This window comes from Paramacrobiotus metropolitanus, unplaced genomic scaffold, assembly GCF_019649055.1.
Source record: "Paramacrobiotus metropolitanus isolate TYO unplaced genomic scaffold, Prichtersi_v1.0 Parri_scaffold0000086, whole genome shotgun sequence".
NCBI classification, from domain to species: Eukaryota; Metazoa; Tardigrada; class Eutardigrada; order Parachela; family Macrobiotidae; genus Paramacrobiotus; species Paramacrobiotus metropolitanus.
This window is the reverse complement of record NW_026570306.1, coordinates 258,386-280,171: the sequence shown is the minus strand read 5'-3', so window position 1 is coordinate 280,171 and position 21,786 is coordinate 258,386. Positions and strand designations below refer to the sequence as shown.

The 21,786-nt window shown below is 40.8% G+C and overlaps 1 protein-coding gene across 3 annotated transcripts; it reads left to right on the top strand.

Annotated features, from left to right (window-relative positions):
* Positions 1-45: 45 nt before the first annotated feature.
* On the top strand, positions 46-17,500 carry LOC129596084 (proteasome activator complex subunit 4A-like). Of its 3 annotated transcripts, XM_055493256.1 has the most exons (19): positions 46-126; positions 193-323; positions 1,115-1,554; positions 2,267-2,606; positions 3,490-3,883; positions 4,599-4,838; positions 4,927-5,082; positions 5,629-5,770; positions 6,134-6,448; positions 6,995-7,502; positions 8,566-8,978; positions 9,615-9,908; positions 10,510-10,864; positions 11,507-11,838; positions 12,662-12,972; positions 14,114-14,479; positions 15,020-15,236; positions 15,954-16,299; positions 16,901-17,500. In XM_055493256.1, exons 3-19 carry the CDS (start codon positions 1,132-1,134, stop codon positions 17,278-17,280), a joined length of 5,532 nt encoding a protein of 1,843 aa, XP_055349231.1. In that variant the 5' UTR covers positions 46-126; positions 193-323; positions 1,115-1,131; the 3' UTR covers positions 17,281-17,500. The 3 variants fall into 3 exon arrangements, with proteins under 3 accessions (XP_055349231.1, XP_055349230.1, XP_055349229.1); XM_055493255.1 differs by having other exon boundaries at positions 64-323; XM_055493254.1 differs by lacking the exon at positions 46-126 and having other exon boundaries at positions 317-438.
* Positions 17,501-21,786: the final 4,286 nt, after the last annotated feature.

Below are 21,786 nucleotides of genomic sequence, written 5' to 3'. Positions count from 1 at the left end.
CAGCCTCGCCTCGCTTCTCTTCTAACTTTTAAATACCCATTGGATTATTGTGGTTTGCTGAAAAAGGGACGTCCATTTATTTTGGTTCTTCGCGTGATATTGCAGAATTTGTCAGCAGAATCGCAGGTATTTCTATACGTTCCTACCTTTTCTGTTATTTTCACCAATCAGACCATCCGTTTTTTTATCCAGAAATTTCTCTTTCACTTTAATCGATCGTTCGATGTTGATGATGCTGCACAACGGAGCAGCACAGCCCTAATCGCTGATAAGACCCCATCGCGGAAATCAGTATTTATGCGCCTGCAGTCGTGAACGAACAGGTACTAAGAATGGCAGTCGTTACAAATTTGTGGTTAGTTGTGTAGTTTTATGGAAATTTACTTGTCATGGCACGACGGTTATTGCAAATCATCGGCGAGAAGAGCGCGTCGTATGGTGCGGGTTCTCAGCGTTTGTTGTTTACCTGTCTCGAAGATTTTTGATTTTTTTCTAACGTTATCGGTTAAGTTTTAAGTTCTCGTAACCGTCGCATAATTTTTACTCTTCTTTTACCATCTTTGTTTCAAATGCAACGAAAATTAATTTTGCCGTAATTAGTATTTTAGACATTTTTAGTGAAGTAATATTACGTATTTGAATTTCTAATTCTTGATTTATTCGAACTGGAATAAAAGAATTAAATTTATATGCGCATAATATTTGCTAGATAGAAAAATTAGAAACGAAGATTTATTACGCCAAAACAATCATGATATCATGGTGTGAATAATTTATAAAAATTAGCAGCTGCAATAATTATTTTTGAATATTCGAAAATGGACTTTTCGCTAAAAAATATTTTACAAAACCAGTAAAAAAAATTAATTGAAGGAAAATTTTGCTAGCGATTGAATACATATTTAGGCGATTGATCTTGTGCTTCTTTGCGAAAGATTTGGCGAAATTGGCGGCTTTCGTAAATTTTTGGGCTCTCGAAAATGGATTATATGTGACGAATTACCACGGATATTTAAAAATTATTTAACAAAAATTTAAAATTATCTTCCACGATCACTAAAACCATTAAATGATGGAAGAGTTTGAGATTAATCAAGTGCGTTGGTGTTTGTAGAAGAAATCGGAGCCAAGATGCTGGAGATCGACATTGCGGATGCGGAGCATGTCCTGGACGCGGACGACCTGGACGAGGACGAGCAGGAGGAGTACGACGCGCTGCAGCGGCGCTCCTCCACGGCCGGGCCGCCACGGGCGCGCAAACACTACCAGCAACAACTGGGCGCCAACTTCATGCTGCCCTACCACTCCCTGCTGGAGGAGGAGGCGGCCACGTGGTTCGCCGAGATCAAGGAGGGCCTGGCGCGCTCCGTGCTGACGGGGGACTACCGGCCGGGGCTGGTGTTGTGGTTCGGCCGGATGGAGCAGTATTTGCGGCTGTACGGCCGGCGGTTTGATAAGGCCGACCATGTGCAGCTGGTGCGCTTCTTCTTCGAGCTGGTCATCGACCACAACATGGAGGCCAGTATTGTCGCGCGGTCCGCGCAGATTCTAACGGTGAGTGTGTGCTAAGAAATTAGAAATATAAAAAATAAAACACAGCGTAAATGTTTAAATATTCAGTGTAATAGTTTGGAAAGGAGAAAATGTAAAAATCGGAGAATTAAAAAAGTAATTAATCAATTAATCAAATTGAAAAATGATCACTTACTTAGTTAATTAGAGAATTATTTTGAAAAAATCGGAGAATTTAATATTTAGGTTCCAAGAGAACAAGCAAACCTTTAAAAGAAAGCAGAATGAAATTACTAAGACAGAAGTCGTAATTTGAAAGAAATACGTTTTTTAATCGGTTGTTTATTAGCTCTACTGCTGATTTAGTAGTAGACACGGTTTTAAATGGTCAATCAGCTGATGCAAAAAAGCGATTTAGATCTGGTTGAATATAATTTTGGTTTGCATTGGTAAATATTTGTGATCCCGCACCTCAATGACACTGCTCTACGAAACTTCTGAGATTTGTTGAAAAGTTTATGCAAGTATTTTTGTTGCGGTAGATTCTGTTATGGTAGAATTACAGCTGCCTTTCCATACAATTCGCGATTGCTTTCGATTTAGCACCAGTCGGCATCTGCATGCCACTGCGGTATGTGGTCATTCGTATTACTGTTGCCTTTTTAAGGTGTATCGTGCTGCTTAATAAATACCGTAAAAGAAATTATAGTTTCTGGTTTCAATTGTGCACTGTACACTCGCGTTTCTCGAACAGGATTTACTACGCAAAACGGAGCTGCTGACGCCGGACGATGTGCAGATCCCGTGGCGGAAACTGTACGAGACGTACGAGCACTTTCAGTACAACCGCGACGAATGGCACGGCCTGATGAGTGTGCCGGACTCGTTGGAACGGCGCCTGACGGAACTGATCCACTTCTGTCGGGTATACTTCGCCCCGGAGGCCGCCCAGGAGATGCTGGACACCTGGCGCCCCCTGCTCTGTCCGCACTCCTCCTCCATGAAGAAGGCCATCAAGTATTTCAGTATGTTCCTGCCCACCGTCGGCCGCGAGGGGGAGCAGCCGTGGAAAGTGTGGTTCGATGAGATGATGGGTAAGAAAACAAAAAAATACTGCCAACCCTTCTACAGGCATTGCCTAGTGCATGCAAAAATTTTTCCAAACGAAATTACGAAATTGCGAAATTTAGTTGGAAAATTGCATCATTAGAACGGCAGTTTAATTCGGAAATGTGATATGAAAACGCAAAAAAACAACATTATTCACATTGCGATTTTTTCTTATACTCGTAATATACCGTTTAATTGCAATGATGACATTTATGTTCTACAGCCCTTGCACTACAATGGGCCAGGGCAATTGCTCTGTGTAAGTCTTACGCGACGCGCAAGCGGCAGTCGGGTAAAAAAACATGACGTCACGGCGCGTAAGCAGGTAAACGAATTGATTGGTAAACCAGAATTCTGGGATGGGTTTTCAGCTTACCCGTGCGTGTAACTGTTGCGCTTCGAAATCGAAGCGCAACCGTTACCCAAACTACGAGTAACTCGTAACTCTCCTGCATAGATCAACAAAATTTTTGTTTGTTTGAACCTAAAGTGCATCCAGCGACCCAGATTGACACTCCTTAACTCAGAATTAACTTTTTTGTTGTAGTACCACATTAAAGCATCAAAAATAAAATTTTCGGTTCCACTTCAGTTTTTTAGTTGTTCAATTTCTTTCTTGCCACGGAAGCGTACTCGACTTACGTTTGGACGATAAATTTTTCGCTGAGTCATGGACAGATTTTTACGCGTTTCTCCGTTACCCGACGCGCAATGGTTACCCAGATGTAATTGACCTGGCCCAATATGCCATTGCTACAAGCGTACATGTAAATTTGGCTTCATTGCTTCTATCGCACGTCGTGTGTTTTGTGAGTGGGGATTATTCTGATATTTGTTTTTTTTTTAAGTTATGCATGATGTTGACAGGAATCTGGATGACGTTCTCGGGTGTGCCGACCTGGGAGAGCGATCTGGTGTCGTTGCTGGCGCGGGTCGCGCTGGAGACCAGCGGCCACATCGACTGGCGCCCGTACATCAGCGTCATCTTCAACAAGTTCCTGCGCAATCTGAAGCTTCCGGTGGGGAAGAAGCGGCTGAAACTGGTGTTCGGGGGGAAGGCCTTCGATGCGACCAGTGCGGCCATGTGGCCGGTGGGCATGCTGCACCATGAAGAGTGCCTGGTGGCGTTGGAGACGCTGTTTAAGGCTGTGGAATCGTATTTTTATCCGTCCAACCACGGCGAATGGTCGGGTAATCTGTCCAGTGTGATTATGCGGCTGGCCTTGGGGGTGGTGGCGCGGGTTAATGCGGAACGATACCGGTAACACTGCGCTGAGAAATAATTCTGTTTTAAATGAATTACAGTAATTTCCGTGATTATCGCTTTTACGGTCATTTATATCTGAACTTTTTTTGAATTTTCCGATTTGGTTCGGCATTTTATAAGCTATTTTTCCTTTCATTTGTTCCCAGTCATCTACATGTGAATTTCATTCTTGACTTTTTCCTATTTCATAGCCATAGGCATTGCATTAGCAGTTTTGCAGTCATTTATATCTGAATTTTTTCAAATTTCTCCTGTTTTATTAGCCATACGTGATATTTTGAAAAATGTTTCGTTTTGTAGAATTTTTCTTTGTTTATGTACTGTATATAATATGTTTTTACCGTGAATTTCTTCTTTATACAGTTATATTGGCAACTTTCCTGATTATATAAACGCTTTTTTCATTAATTGTTTTTTCATCATAATTGTTTTCGGTTATGAATAAAGAAAGAATTTGTGAATTTTCACCCCTTTGCGATTTTATGTGTTTCACAAAAATTTCTTATTTTTTCTTCGAGTTATTTTTCCTCTGAATTTCCGGATTACTCGAATGGGTGTAAGGTTTTTATCCCCCCTAGGACTTAATTGCGGAAACGCATCTTTATTGTATCATTATTTTTTTTTCTCGGCATTTTCACCATGAATTTTTGTTTATCGCGGCGGACAGTTAAAAATTACTATGTGAAGGAATGCGTTACTTATTTGGCAGGGAAAAATCCTGGACGCCGGAGGTTCCCGTGGACGCCCGCTTGACCGACGCGACCATCCGGCGTTTCGTTAAAGGAATGAAGCCGTTGGTGCTGCTGAATATGTACAGTAAGAGCATCGGGCCCCGCCTGGAAAGTATGTTCGCCTTGAAGAACCTGGCCGAGCTCTGCCCCGAGGAGATTGTCCCTGACATCCTGGAGCGACTGTACCCGGCGCTGGACGCCTTGACTGAGCCGCAGCGGTGCGTAATTCATTCGGATTTTTATGTTGACCATTTTTCGTAATATTTTCCATGTTGTGAATTGTTTATTTATTTTTAACGGGTTTAGATTGACGGTCTCGCTCTCGGGCATGAGTATGTGCATGCGCAGTTTGCTGATGATGCCGGATGGACGGAAACATGTGCTGCCGCTGCTGCTGGGCGTTCTTCCGGGGATTGATTCCAATGATTTCCGCAAGAGCGGCTGCACCTTCCAGTTTCTCACGTAAGGATACGTAAAGAATAGTTTTGGTATTTTTTGACGATTTTCCGTTTCTATTTTAAGAATATTTCATAGTGCGTATTTTAAGAAAAGAGAAAAAAGTTAATCAATTTCTTTTCGCATATTTACGTTAATTGTCTGAATCTGAGCAGTGGAGCGAACTAATTTTATTGTTCACGACTATATGCCTCACGCCGCTCTACTACATTAATTCCATGTTCCCCCTGAACATCGGCACTAAAATCTGCTTATCAAATTTAATTACTGTAATGATTTTTAAATTTTAAATTTATTTTTCAGATTTGATTTTTCAACAGTATGTTGAGGTTTTCAGATACAAATTCAAGATATACTGAGCAAATGTAAACCAATATCAAGGAGAAACTTAGTGAAAGTTTTTGGCTCGTAAACAACATTTTCACGGCGTTATCGTGTATTCGTCGTACCGAGTATGACTATCGCATCATATGTCTTGCTATCCAGTGGTAGTCGGATGTTTTCTTGATTTACAGTCATTCGGTTTATGATTGTGATGTATTTTACTTGCAGTGCCTTGCTGTCTATGGTGCCGCTGGAAGATTCATCCCGCTACGGTGACCGAGACGAATTGACGCCCGAGGAGCGTGATCTGTGCCTGGAGACGTCAGGATTCGAGGATTTCGCTCTACAGTGCATGGAACGCTGTTTAACTGTAAATATTCGTGATGATAAGCATTCTTCCTTAATAATTACGAATTATTTGAAATTAATTTTATTTTATCATCACAATTTAGTGCGAATTGTTTTAGATTTTTATCGTTAATTTTAATATTTTTGTTTGTAGCAAATTATTTTAAGTTAATTTTTACAGGAATACTTAATTTTTGAATATTAATTTTTTTATTTCATTTGTTGCGAATTGTTTTCGGATTTTTATCGTCATTTTGAGTACTTTGTATTTTGATTTATGGCGAATGTTTTAAACTAATTTTTGCTGAATTTTCGTATAGGTGTTGTGATTGTTCTTTCTCCTGTCAAATTTCAGGTGTTAATGTTTTTGTATATTTTTCTGCAGTATATTTTGAATTCGACGAACGACCTGCACGGCCGGCATGACTCGGTGTCGCGCGACATCAACGAGCGCATGACGCAGGAGGAGCGCTTCACGCGGCTGGGCATGTCGTCGCTGATCGCCACCATCATCTTCCAGTCGTCGGACAATATCTGCCAGGCCATCCTGCAGAAACTGTACTCCTTCGTGTCCAACCGCACCCTCAGCTACAGCCACTACACCGGGGTGGCCGTGTCCAGTTTCTGCGCCATGGCCATGAAGTTCCGTCTGCGCATCGCCGAGACCGAGATCCTCGAGCCCCTCATCAAAATGCTGAAGGTACGTGCACGAAAACTAATTAAGGAAAATATTAGTGAAAATAAACCGGCAATTACGGAAAATGTGTGTACGTACTGTAATTACGGAATGGAGAAAGTTGACAATATTAGCCTGTATGCATATATCGAAAATAGCCGTTAATGATTTATTAGAGAAAAAGATAAATTTCAAAAACAAAAGAAATTGCTAATAGGTAATTTATTTGAAATGGCTAATAATTAGTTTGAATCTAGATTTTTAATTGGGCTGGAAAAAAAATTGAAAAGCTGAGTGATGGCAGTAATAAACAGTAAAAAAAACAGCAAAATTTTAGAGGCAGTAAAAGATTGGAAATGCAAGATAATTAACTGTGTCAATTAGTAAGCGTATAATGCCTATGAAAAAGGTCTATTTAAATGTGTTTTTAATAATATTGATTTAATTGTGAATTTGAGCTTGGGAAAAATTGACTATCAGGCGTGAGATAAACAAGCTGCTTTAATAAAAGTGAATTTTAAAGATAAAAAATTGCTAAAGCTGCCAGATTGATTAAATTGAATAAAATAGGTGCGCGTGGATCTGCGCCGTAACGACATCCCCGAAAACGACCAGATCGACGACGAACTGGCCTGGACAGTCAAGCTGGTCTCCGACAGCCTAGTCTTCTGCGGCAAATCCATCCTAACCCACCGCAACACCCTCCTGGAATGCTTAGAGGTCTTGAAAGAGACGAAATGCACGCAGCTGTTCAAGCTGGTGGCCGGCATGGTGCGGGCGGTGCTGCGCGGGGTCCTGAGCACCTTTCCGGTGAATATCGGGTCGGTGGATGCGCGGGAGATGGCGGAGGAGAGCGGGGAGTATGTCCCGGTGCGGCAGTGGGGCAAGCTGGTCCAACCCAGGAAAGTACAGATGGACTGGCATGTGGCGGATGAGGAGGAGCTGGATTTCGCGGAGGAGATGCTCGGGGTGTTGCTGCTGCCGGCGTTGGAGGCGTTGCAGCGGCATGCGAGCGGGGAGGGGATGATGGAGCGGAAGGAGCTGGAGCGGACGCTGTTGATGGTGGAGATGTGCGTGGGTGAGTGGCGGGAAATCGGACGTCCGACTGAAATTGTTTTGTTACAGTTTTTTTTAAGTTTCAGTTTAATAAATTTATTTTAAAATTTTTCCCCTTTTTCAATTTAGTTGAGTTTGTATAATGCTTCGCATTTGTTGCAATTTTTAATGTTAAATTTTATATTTATTTTACAAAATTTATTGTATATTTTTATTTTTTCATTTTTTTAACGTTTTTTGTTTTGTTAATCTTCATTAAAATGCGTCCGCTTCTGTTACTTAAATCTACCGCCGGCTTGTTGTTATAGCGCGATTAATCTTGGTTCTTAGACCGACAGGGATAGTGAAATCCGTCCGAAACAAATTTGAGAATTAAATTGCGAAAATAAGTTTTTTTCACCAGTTGTACGAGTACTACTTCCAGCTCCTTGCCGGTATCTCCTGCTTTTCCTGTACCTTTACTATTTGATTTTTAAGAGAATTGTTAGAACTTTGCGAGATGTAAATGGTTCAGTTTTTCCTGTGGAATATATTTTAGTCCACGCCGGGAAAAAAATTTGACGGCGGCCAGAGCCGACTGACGATCGATGCAGCACGCTGTTGACGATATCGTGGTGTTTCGTAGTGTAATGGCAACTGTCCAAATTTGCCTCCAATTTCATAATTTGTCAGCATGTGACGGTTCTGTAAAATCTAACTGCTGCCGAAAAGCTATTAGTTTTTCCTTAACGTTTTGCATGATCGTCAACTGGCAAATGAAACGCTGCACCGGTTTCCAGCACATGCCGGCATAAAAAGGGTATTTTTGATTAATTTGTTTAAGTATTTTTCAAAGTTTTAGTTGGTAGTATGGTCGACACCGCGGCCACGAATATTGCGAAAATAAATTAGAGCGTAGATTAAATTAAAGTTATTGATTTAAAACTGATTTGTAAAATTTCTGCTTGTAGCCGGTGCCGGCATCCGTTTCCCCTTCCACCCCGCGCTGGAAAATATTGCAAAAATAAATTAAAGCGCAGATTAAAGTTAAATGTATCAATTTAAGTTATTTTCTTAATTTTCATTAATATTGTTTATGCTTGCAGCCGGTGCCGGCATCCGTTTCCCCTTCGACACCGCCCCCGAGAAACGCCTCCTGCCCTGCCCCACCTCGGTGGAGATCTACTCCAAGCAGCCCGATCCCATCATCAGTCTGTCGCAGCGCGAGATCCGTCTGCGCGGCCAACCAGCCCGCGACTACATCTTCCAGCACGTCCAGCCGGTGCTGCGCAAGATCTCGGCGGCGGATGAGGACGACGTCAAGTCCATCAAGATCATTCTGCGCATCTTCAAGGCTCTCATGTTCTTCCGCGGGCTGGAGAACGAGGAATTGCAGATGCGGATTAAGGCGCATATTATTTCCAGGAAGACCATGACGCGGGTGCTGGGATCGAAAAAGGAACAGATGCGCTTGGTGGTGTTCGAGCGGGTACTGCTGCAGCATGAACGACGCCATTATGTGAGTGGAAAAATGCACACTAATCACAAATGGAAATATTTGGAAAAAATAACAACATCTATTAATAAAAATATTGTGTTAACGTGTTTTAAGTAATGATTACCGATTTTTCTTCGATTATTTTGGAAAAATTTCTTGGATATTACAATGTGATGATTTATTCTAATTAAAAATACTTGAATAGTATTAATGTAATTTTAGTTAATCTATGGCTTGATTGCTTTTGACGGATATTTTAATTGTTGAATTTGCTTTTGCGTTTTTTTGCTGCATCAAGAAGGCAAATTTTATGGTGGTCTGCATAACTTCATTTTCATCAGATGATATTTTATTCCTTTTATTTTCTTAAGTTTTTTGAATGGAGAATATCGTTCTTGATTCTCTCGGTGCGTGCTAATGTATGACATTGTAGTACAACGGCTGACCTAGAAGCTGTCTCCGAACACATACGTATGGTCGGTGTTAACTTAATCATTATTGGCCGCCTAAGAGATTTTCCGTTTTTTCGTATGGAAGTTTCTTCAACACTGCTGGCGTAACTGCGCTTTTCATTGTATTTATATTTCATCTAATAAGGCGTTGCCTTTTTTGCCCCGGCATCGAAGAACGGTTATTGAGCTCTTGGTCGGTTTCTAGGACCATCGTGGCTCACCGCTGACCGTCCTGCGGTCGGCCATCATGAAGGAGATGATCGATCTGGCCACCGGGCAGTACCGGGATGTGCGCGTGCTCGGGCAGAACTACTTCCAGGACGCCCTGGCCAATCTGCAGTTCACCTACCGGGCGTTCGTCGACGACATCATCAGCAAGCTGGAGACGTCCAAGGATAACAAGGAGATGGCGGCGCAGATGAAGGGCGCGCTGTATCTCATCTTCGGCGGCAAAGGCGGCTCACTGGTCACCAAACACGACTGGCACACGCTGTCCAAGGTGAATTCGGCATAATGCATTAGGAAATTGTACTGAATTTAAAAAAAACAGTCCCATCACAGAAGCAAATTTGTATTATAATCTTAAATAAATAATTACCTCCACTTTAATTTTTTTAATTTCTAGGAAATTTACAATTACTGGCCAGTCAAGATTTTCTTGAATTTTAGGAAGTAACGGTTAAGCGTTTCTTCGATAAATAAAATTTTATCTCCTTTAATAACTTTATTTTATCTCCTTTAATTACATTAGTAGTGAACAGGTTTGTGTAATTATTTAATGTAATTTGTGTAATTTAACTATGATTAACCTTTTTTTCGATATTAAATTTTTACGTTTTTTTTATTGCAGTAAAATGCATTTAAGTTAATTATATTGTAGCGCTTTTGTTACAATAGAATAACATCGTTTCATAAGCATAACCCTGTAAAAATAAACCGTAACGTAATGAAGTTTTTTTGAAGAACAAATTCATTGTAAAACTGTTTTTTTTAAGCCTCTAATTTTTTCTTTTAATACATACAATAAATTGTTCTCGTTTCTTAATGCTTACGGTACTGATTATTCATGTAATGGCTAAGCAGCATTTGGTTGTTTGTAGTGCTTTCCGTGCCTGATCAAAGTGACATCGGAGAGCAAGACGGTGTCGTTGATCTTCGATAAACTGGCGGACAAGATGGACCGGCACTTCTCGACGACGACGATCCACATTGTGCAGGCCGAGAAGGCCATGGAAGTGGCCCGCCAGATGCTGGTGAAAAATGCCGGCGCGGCGGTGGACGGCGATCCTCCATCGGTCCACGATATGGAGGAGATGTGGGAGAACCGGGCCGTGGAGAGCCGGGAGAACGAGAAGCTCTTCTTCGTCCTCGTCAATGAGCTGCTGGATTTTGTACGCGAACGCCTGACGAAACCAAAGAACTTCCACTTTTCCCTCTTTGTCCTGTCGCATCTCAGTAAGTTGATCGGTTTTGCACGGATGGCAGAATGTATCGGGCTTTTATTCCCAGAAATATTATTATCAGCAAAATGTGTAATTTCAAAAGAATATACTTAATAGGAAACTCATTGCACGATTTTTTTTGCAATTAATAAAATTAGATTCGTTAGTCATCCGCGGTTTCGTTTTTATCGGTTAGTGATGATTGTAGTGCAACGGTTGTGGTTAGTGATGTTAGGGGAGGGGTGTTGGTTCATTAACTCTTTACTATAACCATCGTTTGCGATATTTGAAAATCATTTATGATCAAAAATTTTTATCTGCTCACTGAAATTTTTATTTGGTTATTTTTTGTAATGATTAAAACTGGAACTTATTGCTCTTCTGTGTTTGACGGTTGCACATGGTTTCAGTTTTGTTGATTAGTAATGAACGTAGTGCAGTGGTTTTGAGTGGCGACTGTTTGTTCACTAACTTTCCAAAATAACCAGCGTCGGCAACATTTGAAATTTGCGATATTAGAATTATTGATTGTTTCCTACTTTTTATGAAGCGTTTTTTCGATGCCTCAAATTATTTCTCAGAAGGATTCTTGCTTGAAAATGTTCCGCAGTGTGAGAAGCGTTGTTAACGGATAATGTACTGAATGAATTTGTAGTTCGTCGTGATGTGGCCTTGGAGCCGAACATGATCGACACCTTCATGGACAACTGGGCCAATCCCAGTTCGGAGAAGGCGCGCAAACTCTCCCAGCACCCGATGCTGAGTTTTATGCGCTGGCTGAAGCGGCCCATCGTCCGCACCGAAGTGCACTTAAAAAACACGCTGACCAGCGCGCCGAATGGTCTCCCGCCCGCCGGGATCCGTCCCGACAATCTCTGGCTGTGCTTCGACGAAGCCAAACTCCCTCGCAACACGGAGGAATACGATAATACGATCTTCGTGGAGAAGATCCAGCATGGCTACTATGGATGGCCGGAAACGCTGAAGGTGTGTTTATAACGGACGGTAATTGCCGGTTTATATGCTCGGTTTGCTTGAGCTTGTTGTAAGCGGAATCAGTGAAATTGAAGAGTGGTGAGCTCGTGTTCCATGTGCCCAATGTTAAAGTTAGCTTTTTTTTGCAAAGGCATTTAGTTGACATGTCTCAGCTTTGTTCAAAATATTTTTAAAATATTTTGACATTTTATTAATGGTGCGAAGTTTTGATAAAACGGTGCGCTGATAAAACCTTTTGATTAGTATTTTTTCTTTGTTAATAATTGTTAATAATTTGATGCCTGTTTTAGTTTTTGAAACACCAGCGCTTTTGATAAATTAGTGTTTTTTCTGCGTTAATTGTTGTTAATAACAATTAACTTTTTTAGAATAAATCTGACGTTATCAAAGTAATTATTTTGGGGCGAATGCGCTAGTTTTTTTAAGATTTAGTTATATAACATCATACGATCGTAGAATGGTGGCGTACTGTCCGGGTAAAAGGGAATTGCGGCCGTAAATTCGAAGCGAAAAGTTTGCTAAACAAATTTTGATGCAGCTTAAGAAATAATTTTTTGTTTTCCAGATATCGGTTCACCTTTGTACTATAGAAAAAATTTTTTGGTGTGGTGGATCTTGAATTTCTTTTTTAATTATTGGGAACCTTGTTTTTGATTCTCTACAGAATTATGAGTGAATGTTGTCTCATAGATAATAAATTCTAAATATAAATTTACTGAATATTGTTAAATTCATATTTTTAGAAGGCTGTGCTCTAGAAAATTGTATTATTGTTTAACAAATAGTTTAATGGTGTCTTCATTTCTTCCGACAGTTGGCAGCTCCGCTGAAGGATCAGATCTGTCTGGGTAAAGTGCCGGAATCGTTGAACCAGCTGGAGAAGATCATCTACGAGAAGATGACGGACGAGGCGTACGTGGATATTCTCATACGATTGCTATCGGTGGAAGACTCCAAGTTGCACGGGAAATTCGATACATACACCTACTGGATTTTCCGCACACTGTTCCGGCATTTTGAAGACGCGTTTTTGCCGCTGTTATTACCGCATCTGCAGCGTTTGATCGCGTCTAAAGAGGAGCATCAGCAGCGGTGTGCAGCGGAAATTTTAACGGGAATTATTCGGTAAAATAACGGTCAAAACGCCACCATTGCATAAGTAAAAAAAAATTAAATTTGAATAAAATTTGATTTAATTTTAATTTGAAACAAAGTAAAGATTAAAAGTATGAATTTAAGTTGATTTTTTTAATTTAAATTTTAGATTTAATTTGACATAAATTTAAAATAAAATTTAGTTTTCAAATTGCCGGCATTTTGTATACGGAATTAATTGCTTGAGAAATTGAACGCTTCGTTATTAATTATACCATCCTCGATGTTGATTCGTTATCGCGCAGGGCAGTTTCTCGCATTTAGACATCTTGCCACGGATTTTTCGTGAAATCGAATTTCCAATTTTTTTAATGGAATGTTTTGTGCAAGTCATATTTCCTCCAAATTTTGCCAGAAAATCCGATAATTTTGTCAGAGAAAATTATGATAACCGCGGGATATTTTTTGGCAGTATTTCACAAGGAAGTGAGTAATTTTGGTAGACACTGCCAAGGAAGTGTTTCGTAACTCGATTTGATAGACAAGGTAGACGGAAACGCCAGTAGCAATGTGTGCGGAAGTTTGGGCTGTAATTATTGAGTAATCGGAATTGTGCTCCATTTGAAGAACAGCTGCCGAAAGTAATAAACATTTAAGAAAAACGAAGGGAGATAGATGATAATGCGCGTTTAAATTTAAATAGACGTGCATGGATACAGTCGAATAACTAACTATTCCACCACCAGCGCAGGCATTTTTTTTATCTTATTAGCGATTAAAAACAAAACCTTAACCAGAACATTGAAAAATAATAAAACTGAAATGTTACAGAATCGGAGTATTAACATGAATGCGTGATCAGGTTTTGCTTTTAAATCCGAAATGAGGAAATCTTAGCTTGCCATCGCTCTACGGTTAGCTGTGATTTATGTGTCTTCTTCATCTTACTAACATTGGCACTGCAGAATTAATAATATGAATAAAAACTGCACACTTTTGAAAACAATCGCACATTTTTGAAAATAAACAATTTTTGAAAACCTAAGAAAATAATTTTTGAAAAAGAATCATGAAACAATAAACATAATAAATTATAAAAACTGAATAAAATAAAAATAGTATAAATAAAAGTTAAACTGAGTTCAATAGAATAATTATCAATTTATGGCAGTGGTTCCAAGCGATGGCCGTACAAGAAAATCACCCATCTATGGGAGCAGTTAACCCCGCTACTAAAATTGGCGCTGAACAATCTGACCACGGAGTCGCTGGCGGATTGGGGGGAGCTGGCGCATTCCGGGCTAAACGAGGGGGATGCGCGGCGCACCTATCCCCTGCTGAAAGTGCTGTTTGATCTGCCGAAGAACGACACCTCTTTCCAGGCGTCATCGCGGCTGTACGTCCTGCAGAGTGCCTTCTTCGTGCAGTATGACTGGCGCCGGAAGGAGCTGCACCAGCGCATCGAGGAGATTATGAAGGAACGGATGGAGGAGCGCTACCGCGACCGCGTGGCCTGGACGCTGGCCAATATGTACAGGTGAGGCATTTTTGTTAAAATATTTGGTAATTTTCTTGGAAATCCTTTCATGATTTTTTCCAAAATAAATTTCTCGGAACTAGATTTTTGGTGAGAATTTTTTGCATTTTTTTCCACATTAAATCAACGTTAACTTTTCCGCTATTTGGCTCTGAGCATTTTATAAATGTTTTGCGGATTAAAATGATTTTTTATCCGGTTAAGGCGAATTAAATCAAACTAAAATAACATAAACAAATTAAATTAATCAAATTAGTTCAAATTAAATTAAGATTGCATTTTCCCGAGCATTTGGTTTCCTTTGACTGTTTTGTCAATGTTTTGCCATTTGAATTTAATTCTGTCTAGTTAAAGTGAATTTAAATCCCGAATAATTCACTCGATTCGCTAATTTTTCGGAAGAGCAGAATAATAAGAAAATTGTCGGGTTACTTGTAGTGCGATGGCTGCGAATCTAATTCGGAATCACAATGGTCAAGTCATGTGCGCATTAAACTGGTTTTGTTAATGGTAAAATTTAGGATACTCTTTTTACTGTAGATGTGAAATCCAGCTGCCGAACCTGTCGAAAGAAATGGAGCAGGGACCGAAATTTGTGAATCTGCTGAAGGAGTATTTTCCGCGTTGTAAGGAGTTGCTGAAGAGCGGGAATAGTCCGACGGAACTGGAAGATATTATGCGTCTGTTCAAGACGATGGTCAAACTGATCTGTCAGCATGTTCTCAACACGATGGGCTTCTCACCGCCGGAGCTGCAGGTAATTTGTTTGATAACTTTCTTGATGTCTGACTGAAATTCAGATCAGAATGAAAGAAAATGGTTTCTGTTGCACTCTGTGCCTGCCGGCATTTCTCGGAAAAGACTGAAGCCGAATTTAGTAGTGACTAAACAACTACGTACTTTGTATCCGCTTTATTTTTAGATACTATTAAAATTTCTTGTTAATAATGGTTTAATTAGCACTAAGGTTTTTGCGTTTTGGAGCGGTTTTATATATATTTCTTTGAATTTTCTTGTGGTTATTTTCTTAATTAAGTGGGATAAATTAATCATTTGAATTGTGTTTTTTTAATAATTTTCTCAAAAGAATAATTTAATAGTTAAAAAAGAGCAGGCATTTTAAATTGTTTAAATTTGGTTGTTTAATTTTTTTTATTAATTAGCATTAAGACTTTGAAATTTTGTATAAGTTTTTTAGTTCATTACCTTGCCTTGCATTATTTTATTTGATTAATCATTGTTGTTTTAGATAAATTGATCTTTGTGTGAGCAGTGCTAAGCTGATAACATTGTTCACAAAATGAAAGATCGTAGAGCAGTGGTTTAGGCTGGCTGATGACAAGCGCCATCTTACCGGCATAAACCGCTGTTGTACGGTTTTTGTATCTTTTTATCCGTTTTATTTCACTGCTCTGATTAATTTCTCTACTTTGCTGTTTTTTATTAAAAATTTTTGCATCCCTGTGCTGTGTAGTGGTTTCTGCCGTTGCTGATGCGTTTCGAGAGCGACACGCGGGACGACGAGCTGCGACGGGACTGTGTGGCGGCCCTGGCCTGCTTGTCGCAGATCGCCCTGTCGCCGGCGGAGATCGGGGAGATGCTGGGGCAGGTGGAGCGCATCTTAGCCGATGTGGGCAATGCGTTGTGGTGGCGCGATCGGGTGCTGGCGCTGGAGCATCTGCAGACGGCCGTCTTCAGCAACTTCTTCGCCATCCAACGCCTGACGCCGTCGCCGGTGGCGCGCGTCAAGCAGATGGTCCTGGGCAGTCTGGAGGATGAGAGTCTGGAAGTGCGCGAGATGGCCTGTGTCACGTTGGCCGGTACGTTCTGCGGCCCTCAATTTGTTAAGAATCAGTCGGAATATAAATGGAAGTATTTTCTGCGGCAGTAAATAATTTCCGCCGGGCTCAACAACGAGTGAGATTAATAATTTATTCGGTAGTAACACAGTGCTTGTTCGGTAATTTTGCCAGTTATTTACTCGATAATGTGTTAAACAATTCATTTAGTATCTTGATAAATACTTTTTATTAGTTATTTCCTGGGCTCTAAATGACGATTTTGTAGATCTGGTTTACTAAAATGTTCTACAAAAAAATAGACAAACTGCTAGAAAAATTAGCGAAATGTAGAATCTTCTGTCTGAGACTTTGAGTTGTAAAGATTAGTTGCATGTAGCTGCGTCTTATGTATAATTATAACTTTGATAATTTTTTTGTCTGTAGGATTTAATCATTTATTTAAGGAAATTTCAGGACATTCTTTGGTATTAGTGCTTTTCTTCGGTTAATAATGCTAGTTTATTCTGTGAAGCAGTAATTTTTGTGTACAATTTACTTAAGTTTAAAAAAGTTCTACTACTTCGTGAATTAATTGTGTAATATTATCGTCGTTATTATAAAAGAACGGGCGTTGAAACAGGTTTGGCGCAGTGCGGTTTCCTGCAGTTGGACAAACCCCTCCTAGACCGCTTCTACCGGCAGTCGGAGACGCCCGTCATCAAACAGCCGACGGACGCCCGCACGCCCAAATCCCTGTTAACGCGGCACGCCGGCGTGTTGGGGCTGTGCGCCTACATCGTCTCGCAGCCCTACGGCATCGGCCAGCACGAACCCGACGTCCTGGTGCTGCTCAGCGGGCACGTCAACGATCCGCAGCCGGTCAACCAGACGGTGAAGAACACCATCAAGGAATTCCGCCGCACGCATCTCGACAACTGGGCCGAACACAAGACCAAGTTCACCGAGGAGCAGCTGGCCTTGTTGACCGATCTGCTCGTCTCGCCCACGTACTATGCGTGAAATAATACTGTGTTCTTGGTGGAAAGTTATGCTGTTAAAATGGAAGAAAAATTTGGGGAAAATTGTTGCGTTGATTTGGCGTGTTTTTACTGGTTAGATTGGATGTCCCTGGATTGCAGATAATAATGTTATTGACTTGAGTTTGAAGAGATTGTGATCGTGTGGCTTGCGATAATTTTCCTCTGAATATTGTTTTTTATTAATAAAATATCCCATTCTACCGCTCGATTCATGTTACAAAAAAGTGCGCAAAACTGCGTGATGTAGCGCGAATGACGTATACGACTCCAAGTGCCTTGCAGGTCCAGTATAAGGTCGAACAAAAATGTACTGCTCGTTATTGATGATGAGCTGCCTTATTTATTTGCCATGTGCTGATGCAAGCCGGCATTTGTTTACAGTTTTACGGTACTCGTATCCATATGTACTCGTACAATGCTGATGCACTGTATTTATGCGCTGTTTCATGCGATGACCTCAAGGCACGGGTGCGAATTAATGTGCCAATCCACGCAGAAATGGCTGAGAAATCATTTGACTTAAATTAGGCCATACAAAAAATACATACTTCTATAGTATATGCATATAGGTACAGTATTATATCGGTATTGTTGTACACAATATACGTACTCTGTATGTAGACAAAAATGGACACCAAGAGCAACCTCACGGAGGAAGCATAAGTAGACGCTTTTAAAAACCGAAACCGTAATACATACCATTATCTAATGTTACAAAATACCTGATTTGCGATAAGCACGTAGACTAGTACCCATGCCCACAAATCGCGAGCACTGGCCATAAAAAGTAATTAAAAAGCAATTAAGACTGTGCTAACTAGTAACGGGCATGGTCACAGAGAGACGGGCCCGACTCCCAAAAGTGACAATCGGTAGGCCGCAAGTGCACATGCACATGCGATAGGCAAAATGAGAGATGAGTTACAGGAGAAGGGAGAATTTGGTCTGTCCAGTGTCTACCCGTGGTCGGTCCATCGCGGTTTCGCGGGTGTCGCAGTATAGAGTTCTCCTGTAAGTGCACCTGTGCTACACCTGTGCAGGTCGACGATGACCTTTACTTGTTACCTATGTGCCCTATAACGATTAGGCAACGCACCCGTAAGACAGTGACCTTTATTCAATATAACACTATGCCCACAATAACAATACTAATGCTAGGTAATCCAGGTGTAGGCTGGTAGTCGAGTGGTAGACTGCTGGTGGACTGCTGTCAGACTACTGACTGGTACGGTGTGGAAGGGTGCTTTATATATTGTCCTGGTCCGGATGGGCTCGGCTGCCATGGGAGGGGCTGGTGTGGCGACAAGCCAATGACAGAGTACATGACGGCATGATGATGTAATATGCGGTCACTATGATGTCATATGACCGCGCAGGAATGTGCACGGCATACCTGCACGCGCACTTCCGGTGACTGTTGGCGGTGCTGTGCGACTAGTGACGATGTCGTCACACGGGTGTAGTTTTCCGCAAGACGAAAGAGGTAAGCATCTCTCTCCGACGCAGGACGCGATGCCTCTTAGTCATGGTATCTATAGCATGGGTACTGGCCGTTTGCTTATCGCAAATTCCGAACTATAGATTTTATGAATAAAATGTATGTACAATCAATGCAGAAACACCGTAAATTCTACAGTGTACAGAGTCGTTAAGCAAGCTGCTGGCAGCGCAACAGAGATCTGCTACGAACTTGTATAAGATGTTTTAGATTTAGAATAATTACTGTATTTATTTTCCTACAGCGAAGAACCGATATTACATAACTGATGGATGCAGCACAGATAACTGGGATTTTATAGCACAGTAAATCTACCAAATAACACCGAGCGTCGGTGTTGTTGACGAGGGTAATTTTGACAGTTGATGGATGCATCTTACATTATTGCAAACAGTTCCATACATGCTCGTACGTATGCCGCGCCGGAGTGGACAAAAGTGTAACATTCCTTTAAAGATAAACAGTTCTTTAAAGAAACGCGATTGTTATTCGAACATTAGCACTTTTTCTTTGAAGAGCCAAAATATCTACAAATTTTGTGAAGAGATGCTTGAAGTTGAAAATACATCATTTTGAGAATTTTTACATTTATCATTGGACTAGGAACTATTCTCTAAAGAAACTTGTCCGAGGAAGTATTCTTTAAAGAAAGTCGTCTTTAGAGATCCCCAATGTCTAAAGACCTGAATTTGCAGAAGGAGCTTTAACTACATCTTTGAACGTACGTTTATGATCAACCATCTTTGAAGAGCGCAAGAAATACAAAAAAACATTAACACACCCCGGAGTCACTCTTCGACTTGAAAATTCAAAATACTTATACTTCTCCTCATATACATATTTATTTAGTCTTAACGCCCAAAACGTAATTCTTCGCCGTTTTTATGGATTCGTAGATCAGTGGTCAGTTTTAGTGGCCTAAAAAATTTTCATATTTTCTGTAGGATTACCAACATTTGCAATATTTTGTTTGTTTGTGAAATACAAGTGGTCAGAGGATGATCTTCAGTATAGAAAACGCACACAGCACCCGAAAAACGTTTACTGCACAGTACTTAATACAGAATACATAAGACTAACGATTGTAACCACGGAACCAGTGGATACATAAATACTGTACTTGCTTTTTAGTTACAATAATAGTATTACATTATATAGATATAAAACTGTAGAGTGCAGATGATTGTAGAGTGTGGAGTGCAGATATGTAATTAAGTATTTTCTGCTGCAGTAAATTACAAGCTTACGCAAAGTGTCCGTAAAAGATGAAATACATAACTTAAAAATTCTGCGAGTTTTACCCATGTTTACACGAACATAGTTCTGTACTTGCATGCAAATAAAATACTAACAATAAGATGCAATACTAACAATACGACGCAAGGCCAGAAGCCACAAGTATACGAGGTTGCGCGGTAACGTGTCAAAATGTCCGGTCAAACATAAACTTACAATCTAGAGAAGCACTCTGCAATGTTTACCGAGCTGATCCGTAGCGCACTAGTGTAGGTCGTGTATGCTGTGTGAGCACAATAACTGTCGCCTTAAGCCACATTTCAGCGGGACCGCGCTGTCCACGCCTTCGCTTGCGGGCGTTCGCCAGCTGTGTGTAAGCCCGGCCCTCCCGTTTTCGGTGTGGGAGAAAAGGTGAGCTGTGAGGTGGAGTATGAGCATTCATGTTGGATGAGCCGGCGTGGGTAAGAGCAACGCTGGCGCTTCCTCTCCGGGCGGAGATGTCACGAATTGTTGCTAGGACGTCAACCGGATTTGTAGTGCGGCCAATTGTTCCGGAATTCCCGGGACCTTGCGTACTCCCAGTTGCAAACAACGGTCCTGCACTGACGCTTGCCGCAACTAGCGCGCTGCTGGATGATGTTGATTGTAAATGATGGCAGGAACATAAATGTGCACATGCCGGATTTTTGCAGACAAGGTACCCGTCAGGGTTTTCAATAGTCTCAGTCCCCGGAATCCAAACTGTGCAGTTACAAAGATCGCACGAACTTAGTGCTGCTTTACCATACACAGAACGAAGCAACTCTGCCATTTTATTTCGCTATATGAAGAGTAGTTATTATTCTTTTTATCGAAAATGCAACGGAAGAACTTTGTAATGAATAAACAAATTTCGGTGAACTTGCCGAGTGCGCAAAGTTATGAAATACGTCAGCACGTGCTGTATTTTGCGCGTGTGCTGTAATCGTGGTTAACGAGTACTGGCATCCCGGATTCAAAAACAAAAGAAGGAGGTCACTCTTGGAAAAGTCTGTCTAGCAGTCGGATCTGATGTTATTATCTAATGCTGACCTTTTAATATACAGCATTGCAAGTACTCACATGAACAGCGAGAGAGACCGCCAGGCAGACGATTCTGTAAGGTTTAACAGAGTATCCGTTTCTTGCCGGCACTGCATCGCTTAATCACCAGCTATGCAACAATTTTCAAGTTTTAATGTGGAATTATTGAGGTTATCAATCTGCGTAATACTGCAGTGCAAGAAATAATCTCTTGATGCGATTAATATACAAACAATTATACCAAAAGCAGCAGTAACAGCAGTAATAACAGCAGTACACACAAATCAGTACAGCAGTACACACAGCAGTACACAGCAGCATAGCAAAAACAAAATAACTAAGTTATTTTGACTAAGTTTTAAATAATAGAAACTAAAAACGCCTTGCGAGAAGCATTACGAAACGTCTATGAAAAAACAAGCAGTTATATAGTAACAAAATACCAAAACTTTTATCAGTTAGATGACTGCATAAGTCTTACGTAAACCAATCCCAAGTAATTATTCCACGTAGCTTACTCCAAGTTTCCGTAAGTATGCAACATATAATTCATCATCTCTTCGTAGCGCGAAATGCCGGAAATCATATCTCCTTCGTCTTCCGGAAAGCGGCTGTACAAGTCGTTTAGATTTTCCTCCGTCAGTGGGAGTATGATGTTGGGAACAATAACACCAGACTCTTCTGCGACGT

What these genes read in the sequence shown, in the direction of transcription:
- LOC129596084 (XM_055493254.1), top strand. Translation starts at nt 390, where the DNA reads ATGGCACGACGGTTATTGCAAATCATCGGCGAGAAGAGCGCGTCGTAT. An exon ending in CGAGAAGAGCGCGTCGTATG is followed by an intron (nt 439 to 1,114) that starts GTGCGGGTTCTC and finishes TGGTGTTTGTAG; the next exon opens with AAGAAATCGGAGCCAAGATG. An exon ending in GATGGTGGAGATGTGCGTGG is followed by an intron (nt 7,503 to 8,565) that starts GTGAGTGGCGGG and finishes TTATGCTTGCAG; the next exon opens with CCGGTGCCGGCATCCGTTTC.